Here is a 19164-nt window from a genome sequence, read left to right as displayed (position 1 = left end):
CATGGTAGCATTGCTCACCTCAGCCCAGCTTGGTGGTCCACGTGGAGTGAGGGGGGAGGGAAGGAGGGCAAGGGAACAAGGGAGAGGGGGAAGAGAGGGGAGCCAGAGAGAGAGAGAGGTCAGAGAGATCAGAGTCAGAGAGCTCTATATTGCTGACCCACGCCTATATACCTTTTGGGGGTATGCCAGCCCACTAATTATAGGTAAAGACATACATCACAGGAAGGGGTTACACAATAGGTTACACAGTAATGAGGGGGTGGCCTCTGGGTCTCCATAGGAACCATTAACAGTAGGGTGAAAACTCCGCCTACAGGAGCCTGTCCACTGTCCCCAGAGGCAGGGAGCAGGCACTCCCCTGTGGTGGGATGGCAGCAGTCTGGCAACTGATTATTGCCCTCAGGGGAGGGAATGCCTGCACATCTAACCTCCCCCCCAAGGGGGTATGTGCTAATATCAATGGCAAGGGCTACAAATAACTCACAGATAAAATGCATGAGTAAAGGGTTTATTAAGGCAGTCAACAAGTTGTCGTGCCAGTGAGAAATGCTCAGGGTTGTTGATCAGGATATGTTACAAAGTTCTGGCAAATCTGCTAGTAAGTGTTCAAAGAGCACACGCTTAGCGAGAAGCCTGAGCCCAAAGGCACTCAGCAAACCCATCTTCGCCAATGAAGTGCCAGAGGCGCCCCACTCTGCAAGCCAGCTCCTGCACAAAAGCACTGAGCTTTCCTTGCTTAGTGTTGGGAAGCCCACCGCTCTGTGGCTTGGCTGCTGATCCTCTGAGGTTGTAGCTGTCTTCTGGGTCTAAGACAGCGTTTCTCAACCTGTGGGTCGTGACCCCTTTGGGAGTCGAATGATCCTTTCACAGGGGTCGCCTGATTCATAACAGTAGCAAAGTTACAGTTATGAAGTAGCAAATAATTTTACAGTTACGAAGTAGCAAATAATTCTATAGTTGGGGGGTCAGCACAACATGAGGAACTATGAAAGAGTTGTGGCATGAGGAAGGTTGAGAACCACTGGTCCAAGAGGTTCACGGTGCAGGAATCTTGGATCCAGAGGACTCGCTCTGCTCCCAGCTCTTGCTGGTAATGAGATCCCCCCTCCTGCTTCTCATAGGGCTCATTTTATACACAGCAGTGTGAGACTCAGGGAAATTGTTTGCAATTACTCACAGGTCGTTTGGTGGGAGTGAGACTCTGGCTAGAACCACATTAAATAATTCACTGCCCCTTGTCTGTTTACATGGGGTTGTCATGCATTGATTGGTATGGACTCAACAGACAATAACAGTATAGAAGAAGCGGAGAAGAAATGACCAACGTGGTCACTGACAGGACAAAAAAAGCTTCCTAAATTGGTGTCACTGAGTTGTAACTTAGAGGAGGGAAGGGTTTGCTAGCTGAAAGCATTTCATACAGAAGGAATAGTGGTGTTGAAAAAGCGGGTCAGCTTGAAGGGCGGGACTTGTTCAGAGAAGGTGAGACGTTTAAGATGATCAGAATGGGGTGAGTGTGACGTATGGTGATAGGTGAACATCTCAAAAGGGTAACAGTCGTAATAGTAATCGCAAAAAACAAAGCATCTGTGGTCAGAATTGTGTTGGAGGCAATGACTCTGGATTCTATCTTTCTCCAATGAGCAGAACCATCCATAGAACATGTTCCTCCACAGCTCAGGCTCTGGCCTGGGGGCAGCACGGCAGGTTTGTGGATCAGCTTGAAGAAAGAACCCAGAAAGGGGCCGGGATGGCCTGGGCCCATGGTTAGGAGGCCCAAGGGATGAGAATGGAGTTTGGCCAAGTGGTAGGAGGGACTGTTCATAGGAGGGCAGCTGGCTGAACTGGAGCTTGAGGCAGAACGTCAATGGAGGTAAGGAGACCTACAGGTTATCATGGAGGTTTAAAAATTACTGTCTGATATTTGCATCTGGCTGGAGGCTTGGGGACTAGAATGGGTGGAGATGGGGGCGCAGGGAACACGGATGTGCACTGCAGATGGGTATCTGCAGAATGACTACTTGTTGCGTCCTAGTTGTCTGGTGCTACTACAGCAGAAAGACCACAAGTGAGTTAACAGAAATGCACCTCTGTTCAGGCGGCTAGAAGCCCGTTCTTGGAGAAGGCTTTCTCTCTCCTTTGACTCCGGGTGCAGGTTCTTGCTCCTCAGCTTCAGTTTCCTGGTTCTCTAGAGATTTCCACATGGCTACACGTTTACCTTCCTCCAGCTCAGCTTGCTCCTTTATATCTTTTAAGAGACTGATACACCCTCCTAACATAACAAAGACAGCCCATTCCCAAATGGGATTATAAGGGCAGCCACAGAGGTTGAGATTTGCAACACAGACTTTGGGGAGACACAATTCAATCCATCCCAAGCAGATTTGGAAAATAAAATGACAACCAGCCTCCTTTCTCACTGCAAGCCCCCAATTGTTGTTGCTGTTAGGTACCACTGAGTCGGTCCCGGCCCACAGTGACCCTGTGCACAACAGAACGAAACCCTGTCCAGTCCTGCGCCACCCTCGCAGCTATTCCCATGCTTGAGCCCATTGTTCAGCCACTGTGTCCATCCACCTCAAGGGCCTGCCTCTTTCGCACGCCCTCTCTACTTTATCAAGCATGACATCTTTCTCCAGGGACTGATCTCGCCTAAAACATGTCCACAGTATGGGAGCTAAGTCTTACCATTCTTCCCGTTCACGAGCATTCTGACTGTACTTCTTCCGAGACCGACTTGCTAGTTCTGCTGCCTGTCCAATACCCAGTATCCTCTCCAGCGCCACGATTCAGACGCATCAGTTCTTCTTCAGTGTTCTTATTCAAAGCCACCTTTCATGGGCCGCACCCATTAGGTGCTTTACCTCTATTATCTCACTCTGTTCTTATGAATTTATGAGGGATAGACTCTATGCCCCACACTTTACAGAGGCACAAACCAGGCACAGAGGGCAAATAGTTTGTCATAGCTGGTGAGTGGCAGAATTTGGCTTTGAACACTGGGTCTGTCTGTCTTGACACTTGGGTTCCCTTGACCCACCCCCAATTTTTTATTTTGAAACATTTCAAAACTACAGAACAGTTGAAACACAGTACAAGACACATGCATATGTTCTTCATCTGGTTTCACCAACCCGTGCTCCTCACTACGACATTGCCCCACCTCCTCCACGACACTGATTGGGATATAACTGGGCTAACAGGGCAAAATCCGAGATCTCATAGAAGTCATGGAAAAAAGAGAGACTTAGAATCCTTTACAAGACCGACAAACAGACAAATTCACTGTCATCGAGTCAATTCTGACTCATGGAGACCCTATAGCACGGAGTCTAACTGCCCCTGTGGTTTCCATGGCGGTAAATATTTACAGGAGTAGAAGCCTCATCTTTCTCCTGAGCAGCAGCTGGTAGGTTTGAACTGCTGACTTTGTGATTACCTGCCTACCCATAACTCAATATGCCACCTGGGCTCATACTGACATCTGGAAACCAGAGCTAGAATAGACAGAACAACTATGAATGGCCCAATTTCTGTCAACAGACCTGAAGGAATCATTAGCAACAGAAATGAAATATCAACCACTGAATTATATGGTATGTTAATTATATGTCAACAAAACTGTTCATATTATTTTTTTTAAATACAATAAGTGTTTTGACTAAAAGAAAAAATATAAAGAGTTTATAATAGGAAAAAAAGAAATGGGAGGTTATTTCTAGAATCTAAATACAGTGGAACAGAGCAGCAAGATTTTCGAATGGAGTTTCAAACCTTGACATCCATATCCATGTAAGTATTTAGTCAGTATCACTTAGTGCTATTTAGTTTCTCCTCAGGAGAAACACGAGACTTTCTATTTCTGTCAAGAGTTACAATCTCAGAAACCCGCTGGGGCAGTTCTACCTTGTCCTATGGAGTTTCTGAGTCGGCACTGAGTCTGGGGTTTGTTTTTTTTAATGCTGTGCTACATGTGTTTGTTTATTTAAACTAATATCTTGTGAATCCTTTCGTGTATGAGAAACATACAATAGGACCCTAGGTCAAATGGTGAATATTCCTACCAGATGAAGAAGAAAAAATTTACTGAAGAAGAAAAGAATTCTTTCTTCCTTTCTCACCTTCTACACCCCACACAGGGCCAAGCTGAAGAAATGCGAGTGTTTGCCTGTAGCAGTGAAGGGCTTGGAAGACTGAAAGATCCAGGGTCAAATCTTGATCTTAGTATTTATTATACCAGATCCGATTCTATGAGAGGGTACCTCCCCAAAACTGGAATTATGCTGGGCAGAGTGGAGCTTTCATAGTACCCATTTTTCCCCACTAGGCAAGCATAGAGCAATTCACTGTTAGTGCACCCAGTGGCAGCACCTGGGAAGGTTCTCCCTGGTCCCCATGAGTTTTTTCATGAAAGCAGTTTCACTTGAACCTCATTTTTTTTGTGATGGCTGATTTAAGAGAGCTGCTTGTGGCTGTGAAATTTTGTTTCCTGCTCGGGAAAAATGTCGCAAAAACTGTTGTGATGTTGAATACAGCTTACAAGGGCAGCGCTATGGGAAAAACTCAAGTGTACGAGTGGTTTTCTTGTTTCAAAAAAGGTGAAATGTCGATTGATGACAACCTCAATTTGGATATCCGTCAACTTAGCCAAATGGACGAACATGTTGTAGTGCATTTGGAGTTCATTCCATCAGGTCAGACTGTTAATCAAGCTTTTTATTTAGAGGTTATGAAAAGAATGCGTAACAGTGTATGACAAAAAAGGCCTGTTTTTTAGCAGCTGGGGGACTGGTGTTGCCACCCACCACGATAATGCACCAGCTCACGCAGCCATCTGTGTGTGCCAGTTTGGGGCAAAAAACAGCCTGCCTCGCTTGCCCTACACACCCAACCTCACTCCATGCAACTTCTTTTTGTTTCCGTGAATGAAGAGGGACATGAAAGGACAGCACTTTGATGACACAGAAGAGGTGAAGAAAAAAAAACAAGGGAGGTGCAGTCAGCCATCCAAACATGACTTTGAAAAATGCTTCCAAGAATGGAATCGCACAAAATAACAATTTATAAATTATCAAGTGCTCGTGAGGGAGGGTGGGGCTGGGAGAGAGGGGGAAAATGAGGACCTGGTGCCGGGTGTTTAAGTGGAGAGGAAATGTTTTGAGAATGATGAGGGCAATGAATGTATAAATGCGCTTTACACAATTGATGTGTGTATGGATTGTGATGAGTTGTATGAGCCCCTAATAAAATGATTTAAAAAAAAAATGGAATCGCAGATTTGACAAATGTATTAATGTAATGGAGAGTACTTTGAAGGTGATAAGGTTAATTGTAAAAAAATTTAAATACATAGCTTTGAAAAAAAATTGGGTGGGGGAGCAATCCCCTCTATTTCTGAACCTCTGTGAAAAAGACCTAGATTTATCAATCTCAAAAGAACTAGTGTGATCACTTGAAACCACTCCTGACAAAAACATGTTAGATGCTTTCTAAATCTCAGCAGGGAGATCAAATACCAAACTGAGGGCAGAACCCTCGTCCTGGTCCTCTTGTTTTAGAATTCAGCACTGCACCAGAGGATTTTACTTACTGATTTCTGCTCTACCTGGTTTCCAAGAGGATTTGAGGTGGTATTCACGTCCTTATATCAGCACACTCCTTCAATTCGATGAGATTTCAATTCTTCACAGTAGTGTGGGTCTAGACATATAAAACACAAACTTCACATAACTGGGGGCTTAAAAAACTTCATGAGGAAATTCCATTACGCTTGAATCCCAAGGACTTTTTGAAGCTCTCTCCTACATGACAATCAATGGATCTTACCTACTAGAGCTCAGTTTCATAGATGGGACCAGGTGCGTGGGACCAGGCTTACCCGTCAGCTAGCGACAAGTGGGGCTCCCAAGACCTTTCATCATCCTCCGGGTGTGAACTGAACTAACTCACCCCCATGTTAGAAGAATCAGCCATTTGAGAGCCAATGGACAGCACAGACCTAAGTACCCAAGGACAAAGTCCTGAGGGTTCGGAGAGAAGTATGAAGTGGGATAAGCCCTGGGCACATTGAGGGTATTGAAATGGGTGAGTTGAAACAAAGTGTGTACAAACAAATTGTAAAACTGATCTGATCGAACACCTTCCCCTAATCTAAGGTGATCGGACGTCCCGCGTTTGGCGGGACAGTCCCGATTTTTAACAATTTGTCTCGCGTCCCGGGGCATTTTAAAAAAGTCCCGATTTTTGGAAAGAATGCACGACAAGCTAGGGAATGGTGGGAGAATGGTAAGGGAAATATGGTTTTCGGCTGCCATGTGGTTATTTCGCCAGGATATGAGTTTTATTTTATTTGTTAATTTTATAATGTTAAACTTTAATAATAACAAATAATTGTTGAGAACTGCTTATCAAAGTTCGCATTGTTGGTCAGTTGTTAGAATTCAATCACCATTGTTTGGACTTAATGAACAATGGAATTTTTTGTCATTGGCAATGAAGAAAACATTTTATAACTGTCTCTCAGATGATTCACAACCTACTGCATGCTAGTGCTAGTTAAACAAGTGATGTCAACAAATCAGCTATTCAGATAATTTAGGTAAGTAATTATTTATTTTATAGATACATAAATTTTCTTGAATTTAGCAGTACTGGAATGATGTGCAAAAACCATTCGATCATTTTACTCAAAATTTCCCATATAGTAATATTTCCGAAAATGATCTTTTTAATGAGATATCATTATTTTAAAAATATATTGATAAGGAAAAGGTTAAATCTTGGGCATCAGCAAAAATCACAATAGAGAACAAATGTTTAGAAATATTTCATCATTTTGAAACAAACCATGCTCCATACAATAATGCACTAAAAATTTTGGAATACGGGCTGTTCTTACCAGGAACTAATGCTGCGACTGAACGCATTTTTTTCTACGGTAAATAAAGTGTGGACATCAGAAAATTCACAATTAAGTGTTGAGACTTTGAAAGCCATTTTATGTGTGAAATATAATTTAACAAATTCTTGTGAAAAATTTCATGGCCTTTTAAACAATGACAGCAATCTACTAAAAAAAAAAATCACTCACACCAGCCTATGCAACCACGAGGTGTCAAAGGGATCAGGTGTAAGGCATCATCAGAACAAAAAATCTTACCATAGTGAATGATGGGGGGAGTGCGGAGTGGAGATCCAAAGCCCATTAGTAGGCCACTGGAGATCCCCTTGCAGAGGGGTCTCGGGGAGGAGATGAGCCAGTCAGGGTGAGATGTAACAATGATGAGAAATACAATCTTCCTCTAGTTCCTAAAGGTTTCCTCCCCGCTCCCACTATCATGACTCGAATTCTATCTTGCAAGACTGGCTAGACCAGAGGATGTACACTGGTACAGATAGGAACGGAAAATACAGGGAATCCAGGACGGATGAGCCCTATAGGACCAGTGGTGTGAGTGGCAAAACAGGGAGGGTAAAGGGAGAATGGGTAGGAAAGAGGGAACCGATTACATGGAACTGTGTGTGACCTCCTCCCTGGGAGACAGACAACCAAAAAGTGGGTGAAGGGAGACGTCGGACAGGGCAAGATATGACAAAATACCAATTTATAAACTATCAAGGGCTCATGCGGGAGGGGGGAGCGGGGAGGGAGGGGAAAAATGAGGACCTAATGTCGGGGGTTTAAATGGAGAGAAAATGTTTTGAGAGACGATGTACAAATGCGCTTTGCACAATTGATGTGTGTATGGATTGGGATAACAGTTGTATGAGCCCCTAATAAAATGTTAAAAAAAAAATTTTAAAAAAATCACTCAAATGAGAAATATGCCAAAGAATAAAATAATACTATACATAATTTAATGTATTTTTAAATTGCACTTATGTCGAAATTAAAATATATATATTACAATACTATTTTTGCATTCTTTGGAAATTTTTGTTGCTCCATATAGACCAAATTTTTCATCAAGAACCCCCTCAACCCCCCCACCCCCGGTCCATGGTGTCCCGCTTTACCAAAGTTCAAATCTGGTCACCTTACCCTAATTCACAACAAAAATTAAAACATAAACAAAGGAAAAGGAAAAAAACTCACAATCATTAAGAAAATAGACCTTGCCTGTTTGTCGCGCTACGCAGCCAACTGTGAGCTCCATGTGGCCTCGCAGGGCTAAAAGGAAGCCGAAGGGAAAGAAACCTCCCTGTTCCAGACGGCGGGCGTTCGGGAACTCGTGGGTGGAGCCGGGCGGCCTCTGAAGCGCGTGGGATGCTGGGGATGGTAGTTTCCGTCCGGCCTCCGCGGCCGAGCGTGGGGGAGGGGCGCGCGTGGCCACGCGCCCGGCTCGCCGCGGCGGCGTTTCCGGTCGCAGGCGGGCTCGGGGGGAGAAGGAGGAGCGCCTAGGCCGGCGCGCGCAAGGCCACCTGGGAGACGGGGCGGGGCGAGCGGGTGCGCGCGCAGCGGGCCGGCAGTGGCAGCGGAGGCAGACTAGTGAGCGATGGAGGAGGGTGGCCGGGATAAGACGCCGCTGCCCCAGCAGCCCCCCGTGACGGCCCCCGGCGGCGCGGACGAGAAGCAGAGCGGCAAGGAGCGGCGAGATGCCGGGGACAAGGACAAAGAGCAGGAGCTGGTGAGACGCGGATCCGGGAGGCAGGGAGAGGCCGCGGGCTGAGTCACGACGGCTCCGCAGGCCTCGATTCGGAACGGCCCCACCGCGCCCTGCAAAGGGTGGATGGCGCGACCCCCGGGGCTCGCGGGGCCCAGCCTCTCTGCCCCTCGTCCGCCACGCCGCGCTGTCCATTCTGCCACCCCCCCTGTCACGACCGCCGTGCGAGGTGGGGTTGGGCGGGTCATTGTCGCCCACATTTCAAAGAACGGCCTTCAAACAGGGCTTGGCCCAGAAGCCAAGATGCCCCCCACCTGCCCGGGGGGCGTGGGGAGGAAGGTGTGTTTGGCATTTCTTGCCCTGATGAACTTCTCCCCCTCCAAAAAAACACCTTCCAGTCCGAGGAGGACAAACAGCTCCAGGAGGAACTGGAGATGCTCGTGGAACGACTCGGGGTGAGTCCGATGTTGGCCTGCGTGGGGTAGGGACGGTTTGGTTTGCCTCACTGCATGTGAGAGCTTAACGCAAGTGAGAAGTAGGAGAAAAAGTAGGCTGTGCTTCAGGGGGATTGTGATGATGGTGTTGGGAGCAGGAGGAGTTGCAAATAATCTCTGAAAGTTATTGTACACTCCTCTTCTACAAGAAGTGGTTCTTGGACTCATCGTTGTCCTCATTTGCTTTTTTTATTTTATTGTTTTATAAGGAGCTCATACAACTCTTATCACAATCCATACATACATCAATTGTCTAAAGCACATTTGTACATTTATTACCCTCATCGTTCTCAAACATTTGCTCTCCACCTAAGGCCCTGGTATCAGCTCCTTATTTTTTCCCCTCCCTCCCTTCTCCCCCCCACCTTCATTTGCTTTTGTGGGGGGAGGTCAGGCAGTGTGTTGGTATTTGGGGAATCACAAATGGCATGTGTGTGTACTTTCCCGGGAGAGCTGTTCATTTAATGAGCCTGTATTATGACCTGGTTTGTAGTATTAAATTAAAATGGTGACGTGGATGGGGGCCAGCCCCCACCGCTAATCGCAGGTTCAGTAATGCACAGTTGTATGGTTGAGATATATAAGTATTATATTAAAGCCATCGAGAGCATGAGAGATATTACAATAATACAGTCAGACACATTACATGGTAGCATTGCTCACCTCAGCCCAGTTTGGTGGTCCACGTGGAGAGAGGGGGAAGGGAAGGAGGGCAAGGGAACAAGGGAGAGAGGCAAGAGAGGGGAGTGACCAGGGAGTGAGCAGCAAGGAGATCAGAGAGGTCCCAGGGCTCTATATTGCTGACCCACACCTATATACCTTTGGGGGGCATGCCAGCCCACTAATTACAGGTAGAGACATATGTCACAGGAAGGGGTTACCCTATAGGTAACAGTAATGAAAGGGTGGTCTAGGGGGTGGTTTCTGGGTCTCCATAGAGGAACCATTATCAGTAGGGTGAAAACTCCGCCTATAGGAGCCTGTCCTTTGTCCCCAGAGGCAGGGAGCAGGCCCACCCCTGTGGTGGGATTAGACAGCAGTCTGGCAACTGATTGCCCTCAGGGGAGGGAATGCCTGCACATCTGACCTCCCCCCACAGTGGTAGTCTGCACAGGGAGTTGGGCATTAAACTGCTGACCACAAGGTTGGGAGTTCAAACCCTCCAGCTGCTTCCCCAGTGAATCTGAGGTGGTGTGCTCTAATCAAGATGTACAGTTTTGCAAGCCTTGAGGAGCAGTTGGACTTTGTCCTGTAGGGTCACTAGGCATTGGAGTTGGCAAGGTGGCAGTGGGTTTGGCTATTATGTTGTGCATCCTTTTTGCCTGAACCCTAACGTGTCCTGGTCAGGAGAAAGACACATCCCTGTACCGGCCAGCCCTGGAGGAACTGCGGAGGCAGATTCGCTCCTCGACAACCTCTATGACTTCAGTGCCCAAACCTCTCAAATTTCTCCGTCCACATTATGGCAAGCTGAAGGAACTCTATGAGAACATGGACCCTGGAGAGAATAAGGTAAAAACGGTTTCAGCAGCTGATGGAGGCCTACTTTAGGAATTTCGTCCTCTAGGCTCTGTAGCCAGTGATGTGTCTCTGGGGGGCCTGAGAGACCTGAGTTGGATGACAGTTGAGCATGGTCAAGACCCTTGGGAACAGGAAGGAGATTTGACTTCTCAGTTGACATGGTTTTTGTCATTTATGTTGGACCTTGGGATTCCATGAGCATAATCTGATTTTAACTCATGTTTGAGCTTTTCTTTTTCTTCACTTTCTCTGTTATCTCCTGTGCATCTATTTGTTCTATTTAAAAATAGACATTCTCCGTTCAACCGCCTATTGGTTCAACCCCAGTCCAGGAAACTTGAGCTCTCCCTGGACTGCTGCAGCAGGCTCCTGAATGGCCTGTGCTCTTCAGCAGCCATGGAGGGCTTTCTAGGTTGTTTGCTTTTCTTAAAGTCTTTAATCTGTCCACTTTTTCAAAACCATTTTATTGGGAGCTGATACAGCTATCACACCATTGCCCAGTTCATGCTAAAAGCCTTTAAATCAATTGCTTGTGTAATTGGAATAAAACTCGGGGGTACCTACCATCTTTGTTCATTCTGTTCCCTAGTTACCACCCTTTTAAACCATGTTGGTTTAAAAGAGATCGCAATACCAACCTTAGCTTACCGTGAAACTTCACTTAGATGACGGGTAGGTTTCTACTACAGAGGCTGGTGTGTGATCAATGCTTAATTTGGCAGGGAGGGCAGCAAGAGGGATCTTGGTTCTATAATGTCAGTTCCCCTTACCTGGGGCTGACAGATGTGACCTCTAAGCGTCGGTCTCTTCCCAGCGCTTTGCAGCTGACATCATCTCTGTCTTGGCCATGACCGTGAGTGGGGAGCGCGAGTGCCTCAAGTACCGGCTAGTGGGCTCCCAGGAGGAGCTGGCATCATGGGGACATGAGTATGTTAGGTAAGACCTGTTCTTGGGGTTTCTCGGGGCAGGGTCCGTCCGAGGCAAAATACGGTATTCCTTGCCCCAGGAGAGTGCTTCCCTTGAAGCTCTGCTCCTTTAACACGGAGGCTGGCCTGTTCACAGGCATCTGGCAGGAGAAGTGGCGAAGGAGTGGCAGGAGCTGGATGAGGCTGAAAAGGCGCAGCGGGAGCCACTGTTGACCCTGGTGAAGGAGATTGTCCCCTACAACATGGCCCACAATGCAGAGCACGAGGCCTGTGATTTGCTCATGGAAATTGAGCAGGTGGACATGCTGGAGAAGGACATCGATGAGAACGCCTATGCCAAAGTCTGCCTCTATCTCACCAGGTGAGTTGGCACAGTCGGGGTGGGCGGGTAGCCGCCTGCCCTCCCCGGCGCTCCTCACTCTGTGCCATTGCCTCTCCTGGCTCTGTGCTTCAAGGGGAGCACCATGCTGCCATTAATTGGTTGATGTCAATTGGTTGACGTCCATGAGCTTCCTCAGGACGGAGACTTTGTGTCTCATCGTCTCAGTGTTTGGAGTAAGGCCTGGCATAAAGTAAGCATTTGGTGTGTGAATACTTTGTCAGTGAGTTAAATGAAGCGAATGAAAGCCTGGTACTTTCTAATTCTTGAATTCTCCTTACCTTTGTAGTTGTGTGAATTATGTGCCTGAGCCTGAGAACTCGGCCCTCCTGCGGTGTGCCTTGGGTGTATTCCGAAAGTTCAGCCGCTTCCCTGAGGCTCTGAGGTTGGCGCTGATGCTCAACGACATGGAGCTGGTAGAAGACATCTTTACCTCCTGCAAGGATGTGTATGTGGGGATGGAGTTAGCAGGGGAAGAGACAAGCTTGTGGGCAGGGCCTTTACCTGGAGAGCGGGCAGGCGTGGTTTCTGGTTTGGATCAAGTTGCAGGGGGCGGCGGGAGGCCATGCCTGAGGCTGAGCTGCTGCACTGGCTCTCCCCCAGGGTGGTGCAGAAGCAGATGGCGTTCATGCTAGGCCGGCACGGGGTGTTCCTGGAGCTGAGTGAAGATGTAGAGGAGTATGAGGACCTGACTGAGATCATGTCGAACGTGCAGCTCAACAGCAACTTTTTGGCCTTGGCCCGGGAGGTGAGGCCCTGCCCCTGCCGTCCAGGCTTTTGGGTTGGCGTCCCACCTCCCTGGCTAACCCTGTGACGGGTTTGCCTTGGTTGGAATTGCCCTTCTGTGGGATAGCCAAGGGGAGTTTGGGGAAGAGTGGGGGCAATGGTTGTGACCCTCTGACTTTTCTTCAGCTGGACATCATGGAGCCGAAGGTGCCCGACGACATCTACAAAACCCACCTGGAGAACAACAGTGGGTAGCTGTCTCCGTGGGGGGAGGATGGGGTTGTTCGTTACACCCTTTGTGTTTGGAGTGATCTGGAGCCCTGGTGCATAGTGGGTTAAGTGTTCAACTCAGCAGCTGCTCCTTGGGAGAAAGATGAGGCTTTCTGCTCCTGGAAAGGTTTGCAGCCTCAGAAACCCGCCGGGCCAGTTCAACTCTGGTCTAGGGTTACGAGGAGGCGGAATTGACGCGATGGTAGCCAGTTTGGCTTTTTGGGTATGGAGGCGCCCGCATCCCCTGGGCTTGTTCTCCAGCCACCGTTGGGCGCCTTAGGACCAGAGACTTGGCTGCCATGCTGGGTCCCTTTCTTGTCTTCCTACTCTCCCTCCTTCCTCTCAGGGTTTGGGGGCAGTGGCTCTCAGGTGGACTCTGCCCGTATGAACCTGGCCTCCTCGTTTGTGAACGGCTTTGTGAACGCAGCCTTTGGCCAGGACAAGCTACTGACCGATGACGGCAACAAGTGGCTGTACAAGAACAAGGACCACGGTATAATCTCTGACCCTCCTTGGTTGCCTGGGCCATCTCTGTTGCCCGCCTAGGTTCTTCCACTGCTCGGAGAACCTCGGTAACAGCGCTGTGTTACAAAGCAGGGCTGTTTTGAGACAGAGATGTTTCCTTGGTGTAGGCATGTTGAGTGCAGCTGCGTCTCTTGGCATGATTTTGCTCTGGGATGTGGATGGGGGCCTCACCCAGATTGACAAGTACCTGTACTCCTCTGAGGACTACATCAAGGTGGGTCTGGGCACAGCTCGCTCATGGAACCCCCCACCCCCCACCCTGTGTTTGTAAGGCCCAGCAGTGCCTCCCTTCCCGGTCAGTTCTGCCCAGTTTGTAAATCGAGTCCAAAACTGCCACGAGGCCCATGTGGCATCTTTTGTAGCAAGGCGGGCGAGTGGGTTGACCGAGGGACTGTGCTCTGTGCAGTCTGGAGCCCTCCTGGCCTGCGGCATTGTGAACGCGGGCGTCCGCAACGAGTGCGACCCTGCGCTGGCGCTGCTCTCAGACTACGTCCTCCACAACAGCAACGCCATGCGACTCGGCTCCATCTTTGGGTAAGGCTCCCCGCTTCTCCGCTGGGGGTGCTCAGCCTGGGGCTCTTCCCCTCCAGTATTTGGTGGGTGGCGAACGTGGAAACAGAATGAATGACCAGATCTCCTCCTGTGGACGGCCCCTCCCTGGCTTTTGCAGGCTCGGCTTGGCCTATGCTGGCTCTAACCGGGAAGATGTCCTAACACTGCTGCTGCCTGTGATGGGAGATTCCAAGTCCAATATGGAGGTGGGTAGAGGTTGATCATTTGCCTAAGTAGGAAGGTGCGGTGAGTCCTACTTCTGCTTGGGATAAATGGTGAGCTGTGTGGTGAGAGGGGGCTTCCCTTGGTGAAATCCCTTGTAACTGGGACCTGAAGCCTCAGGTGATGTTGAAGCTAAAGAGTTATGTAACAGTCTCTGGGATTCTCCCTAACACCCCCCCCCCCCACAAGAATGTGACCAGCCAGAGCTCACTCTTACCTAACCTGCTTCGGTTGGGTAGTTCTCAGTATTTTAATCATTGGTCAACCTTTAGTTTTCTACTTTGGCTGCATCCTTTTAATGTTAGGCGTCGGAGTCAGAAAAGTCTCAAGTTCAAATCCTGGTGCATCTGCTTCTGAGCTGTGTGATCTTTGCCAAGTAACTCAATTTCTGTAGGCTTTTTCTCATTAATGAAAGAAAGGTGGCAGAAGGTGTTTCGTGAGGTTGCCATGAGGACTAAATGCTGGTAGTTTGCAAAACAGATGGCAAATGTCAACACGTTGCAGTACCCCACCCCACCCCTCAAAAAAACAAAAAAAACAAAACGGTGCCGCTGAGTCAGTTTTGACTCCAAGTGACCCTGTCCACAGTTTCCAAGGCAGTTCAGCTTTAGAGGAGCAGACAGCCTCATCTTTATCCCACGGAGCTACTAGCGGGTTAGAACCACCAGCCTTCAGTTAGCAGTCCAACACTTAGCTGACAGCATCACCAAAGTTCCCCCAAATGAGTAGGAACTTGGATAAGTGGTTGCCGTTGTTGTTTTCAAAAGGGGCTATTGCTTAGTGTAGCTGGTGAGGCTTGCCGTGGACTGTAGGAACCTGCTGTCTTCAATCAAGACTGCTAAGTAAATAGAACAATGGCTGTCTCCCCAGGTGGCGGGGGTAACAGCCTTGGCCTGTGGAATGATAGCCGTGGGGTCCTGCAACGGGGACGTCACCTCCACCATCCTTCAGACCATCATGGAGAAGTCCGAGACGGAGCTCAAGGACACCTACGCTCGCTGGCTTCCTCTCGGCCTGGGCCTCAACCACCTGGGTGAGGGCTCCCTCTGGCTGGGTGGCGGTTTCGCTGCAGGCTGGGCCGGGTCGGGAGCCCAGCCCGGGCCCTCGAGCGCCTTGCTCCCCTTCTGCAGGCAAGGGCGAGGCCATCGAGGCCATCTTGGCTGCGCTGGAGGTCGTGTCGGAGCCGTTCCGCAGCTTTGCCAACACGCTGGTGGACGTGTGCGCCTACGCAGGTCTGCGCCGCCTCGTCGCTCTCTCCTGCCTCCCTTGTGGCTCTTCCTCCTCCCGGGTGGCCGTCTGTCCCTCTTTGGGTTCTTTAGGCGTCTGTCATTCCCAGAGGGGTCGTTTTCCTTGATGCCTTCTCGTCCCCACCCTTCCTCCCCCTTCCCAACCCTGCTGCAGGCTCTGGGAACGTCTTGAAGGTACAGCAGCTGCTCCACATCTGTAGCGAGCACTTCGACTCCAAGGAAAAGGAGGAAGATAAAGACAAGAAGGAGAAGAAGGACAAGGACAAGAAGGAAGCCCCTGCTGACATGGGAGCCCATCAGGTTGTGCGGCCGTGGGTGCGCGGGGCAGGCTCCGAGAAGAGGTGTCTGTAGGGGTTCTCGGCAGCCGGGTTGGGCTTGGTGTTTAAAGTCTCTCTGGGTCTCCCTGTGCATGGAGACAGCGGGAGACTGGGCCGGTGGGAGGGTGGTGAGATTGCGTCTGGCGGCAGGGTTGGGGTGTAGGTTTTCTGTCCTTGGCTTACTGGGTTCTTCAATGGCAGGGAGTCGCCGTGCTGGGCATTGCCCTCATTGCCATGGGGGAGGAGATCGGCGCCGAGATGGCCCTGCGAACCTTTGGCCACTTGGTGAGTGTCTGTGGTGGAGGTCGTGGCTGGGCTCCCCTCGGTGCAGTCTGAGGAAGGGGCCGTTGGACACTGTCACGGAGCCTCCGCTCACCCACCAGGCTGTCCCTATGGCTTAGCTCCTAGCTCCTTGCCTGTGGGTGCTTCCGCTGATGGCCTCCGTATCGTCTTCTTCCACCAGCTGAGGTATGGGGAGCCCACGCTCCGGCGGGCTGTGCCTTTAGCACTGGCCCTGATCTCTGTTTCAAACCCACGGCTCAATATCCTGGATACCCTGAGCAAATTCTCCCATGATGCCGACCCAGAAGTGTCCTACAACTCCATCTTCGCCATGGGCATGGTGGGCAGTGGTGAGTACCAGGCAGAAGAAGGTGACCTTCAGCAGATGGGAGCCAATTTGAGGCCCTGTTGTCAAGAGTCTGTTTAACCTTTTTCAGGTACAAATAATGCCCGTCTGGCTGCCATGTTGCGCCAGTTAGCCCAGTATCATGCCAAGGACCCCAACAACCTCTTCATGGTGCGCTTGGCACAGGTAAAGATAGACCGTTCTTCCTTCGAGCATGCCAAGGACAGTATCTGGTGAAGGCAAAACCTGTCTTGGCAGCAGGGGGACCTGAAGTCTAGACATGGGACAGAAGTGGGCGAGTTGTGGGTTGTCTGGGTGACCACGCTAGGTGACGTCTCCTCAGGTGTGACTCCCCGCTTCCACTTACTCCCCTTGGTTTTTCCCAGGGCCTGACACACTTAGGGAAGGGCACACTCACCCTCTGCCCCTACCACAGTGACCGGCAGCTCATGAGTCAGGTGGCCGTGGCCGGACTGCTCACCGTGCTGGTCTCCTTCCTGGATGTCCGCAACAGTGAGTTCCTGCCTGTTGGCTTTGTACCGCCCTGGGCTCCAGGGCGGCCGGTGGGGGCTCGCGAGACTTCCATCTCCCACTCTTTGGGTCCGGCCTGAGGAGAGCTTTTCTGCTGAGGAGGAAGAGCTGTGTCCGGAGTCTGCGCCTGTGGGACTGGGGGACACCCGCCTGTGCGCTGACCCTGTGCTGCCTCCCCAGTCATCCTAGGCAAGTCGCACTATGTACTGTACGGGCTGGTGGCTGCCATGCAGCCGCGCATGCTGGTCACCTTCGACGAGGAGCTCCGACCGCTGCCAGTGTCTGTCCGCGTGGGCCAGGTGAGGCTTGGAGGAGGGGTGGCAGGACTTCAGAACCCTCAGAACGTGGCCGTCCCTGCTTCTCTGAAGCCACGGGGGCAGTGGGGTTGCTGCGACTCCATCTGGAGGCCCTTCACTGCGGTTTTCTCCCCGTAGGCCGTGGACGTGGTGGGCCAGGCCGGCAAGCCCAAGACCATCACAGGGTTCCAGACACACACGACTCCAGTGTTGCTGGCTCACGGGGAGCGGGCGGAGTTGGCTACTGAGGAGTTTCTTCCTGTCACCCCCATTCTGGAAGGTTTTGTTATCCTGCGGAAGAACCCCAACTATGACCTCTAAGTGGGCGGCTGTCAGGCCCGGAACTGCAGCTGATGTGTCCGTGGCCACACTACCTGCTGCCAGCTGGACGCTGGGCCAGACCTTTGAGGGGGGACTGTTAGCACCTGTTCCTTTGTTACTGCGTGAGATAACTTTGTTGAATAAAGACCTTTATGCCCCAGGTCCTTCTGCCTCTTTTCTGGGCTGGACTAGGGAGGGCAGGGAAGAGGCATGTGAGCGTGCGACGTTTGAAGGAGCTCTAGGCCTAAAGCTTGAAAAGCCTCTGCCTGAACCAAGGAATCGAGAGTCCCCTTCCTCACCAGCTTCTGTGTTGAAGGTCTTAAAGCAGCCATTTCTCTTAGGAGCCTGAACCCCCAGAATCTGTTAACTGCCATGGATCTCCTGGGAAATGCACACCCACAGAACTTTACACGATGATCCCATCACGTGTAGCTTTGCAGAAGCCTTGTGGCTCCCACACCTCTTTGCTTTCTCCCACCCAATCTTCACCCGCAGCCAATGCACCCACATGAGCCCATCGTCCCCCGACCTTAAGCTAAAGATCTCTGCTACTCTCTTTTCTGACTCAAGTTCTTTGCTGCAGAATGAAAGGAACATCTTTACCTCCTGTGACCCTCTGTGCTTGCAAGGTTGCTATTTGAGAAATTTGATCATGTTAACATCTGGGCCTCCTCGCAGAAACTGGGTGCAAGAAAGCTTGACCCAGACCTCAGTCAAGTAGTGGAAAAAGAGGAGTGGCCACCTTGTAGGCCTCTTTTCCTGGAATGTAATCCTTTGTTCTGCAGCGCTCCTTCCTGAGGGGATTGCTCTGAATATAGCTACACTGGACCCCTGTGGGTACAGTGGAGGCCATGTGACCCTAACAGAAAATCATAGCATTATCCAACGCCGTGGGTCTCACCCCGGAACTGGCTGGCACTTAGTAGCTCTTCTGTAAGTGTTGGGAGAAGAACCATTCTGTAGCCCTACCCCCACCCCAGGTATGTGATGATTTTATTTGCGACTGCACAACAACTTAACCTTGCTGAGAAGTGAGAGATTGGGAGGTCAACTTGCTCAGGGTAAGTAGTGGTAGAACCAAGATTGGAACGTAAGCTGTCCATTCGACTAAAGCCCACGCGCTTACTATGAATCTGTCTCCAGCCCGAGATCCCCGCTCTAGAGAAAGTAACTTTGGATTGAATGTCCCCACCACCTTTCTCTGGCTTGGCGGCCCCGTGTGAAAGCTGATCTTGGGAGTCGGCAGATCGGTTGAGCCCCTCAATGTCAGCTGCTGTAACCTTGCGTCAGTAAAAGCCTTTGATGCCTCTGTTACCATCTGCATAATGGGGACATCAGGATTTCCTTCACTTCAGGTGGTGAGGCCACAAGAAACGAATCGATTTTACAGATTGTACAGGTAACTTGCTCATAAGCTGCTTGCTGTTTTAGAGCAAGCAGTTCTCATGGCCCATTTATAAATACACCAATTGCCTTACTCTGCCTTGAACCTTATTCTAGTTGGAATGCAAAGGTCGAAAAAGCACCCTATGCTTTAAAAGTGTATATAATGGTGGGGTGTGTGTGTGTGCGACGGACAAATAGTGACAGGGAAAAGTTGTGCTGA

The 19164-nt window shown here is 50.0% G+C and overlaps 1 protein-coding gene across 1 annotated transcript; it reads left to right on the top strand.

Annotated features, from left to right (window-relative positions):
• The first annotated feature begins 8469 nt into the window (after window positions 1-8469).
• On the top strand, window positions 8470-17720 carry PSMD2 (proteasome 26S subunit ubiquitin receptor, non-ATPase 2). Its single transcript, XM_004713437.4, has 21 exons — window positions 8470-8627; window positions 9002-9058; window positions 10445-10609; window positions 11433-11554; window positions 11681-11905; window positions 12213-12371; window positions 12527-12671; window positions 12836-12896; window positions 13266-13412; window positions 13552-13658; window positions 13851-13978; window positions 14115-14202; window positions 15089-15251; window positions 15349-15450; window positions 15620-15765; window positions 15984-16067; window positions 16246-16414; window positions 16502-16596; window positions 16797-16923; window positions 17122-17240; window positions 17376-17720. The coding sequence occupies exons 1-21, from the start codon at window positions 8496-8498 to the stop codon at window positions 17556-17558; spliced, it is 2724 nt and encodes a 907-aa protein (XP_004713494.1). The 5' UTR covers window positions 8470-8495; the 3' UTR covers window positions 17559-17720.
• Window positions 17721-19164: the final 1444 nt, after the last annotated feature.

This window comes from Echinops telfairi, unplaced genomic scaffold (genome assembly GCF_000313985.2).
Source record: "Echinops telfairi isolate 266 unplaced genomic scaffold, ASM31398v2 ScPeMD7_7407;HRSCAF=8445, whole genome shotgun sequence".
NCBI lineage: Eukaryota > Metazoa > Chordata > Mammalia > Afrosoricida > Tenrecidae > Echinops > Echinops telfairi.
This window is presented reverse-complemented; position numbering and strand designations above follow the sequence as displayed.

Coding starts and splice junctions, on each gene's coding strand:
- PSMD2 (XM_004713437.4), top strand. CDS start 8,496: ATGGAGGAGGGTGGCCGGGATAAGACGCCGCTGCCCCAGCAGCCCCCC. Junction 8,628..9,001: donor AGGACAAAGAGCAGGAGCTG/GTGAGACGCGGA, acceptor AACACCTTCCAG/TCCGAGGAGGACAAACAGCT. Junction 9,059..10,444: donor TGCTCGTGGAACGACTCGGG/GTGAGTCCGATG, acceptor TGTCCTGGTCAG/GAGAAAGACACATCCCTGTA.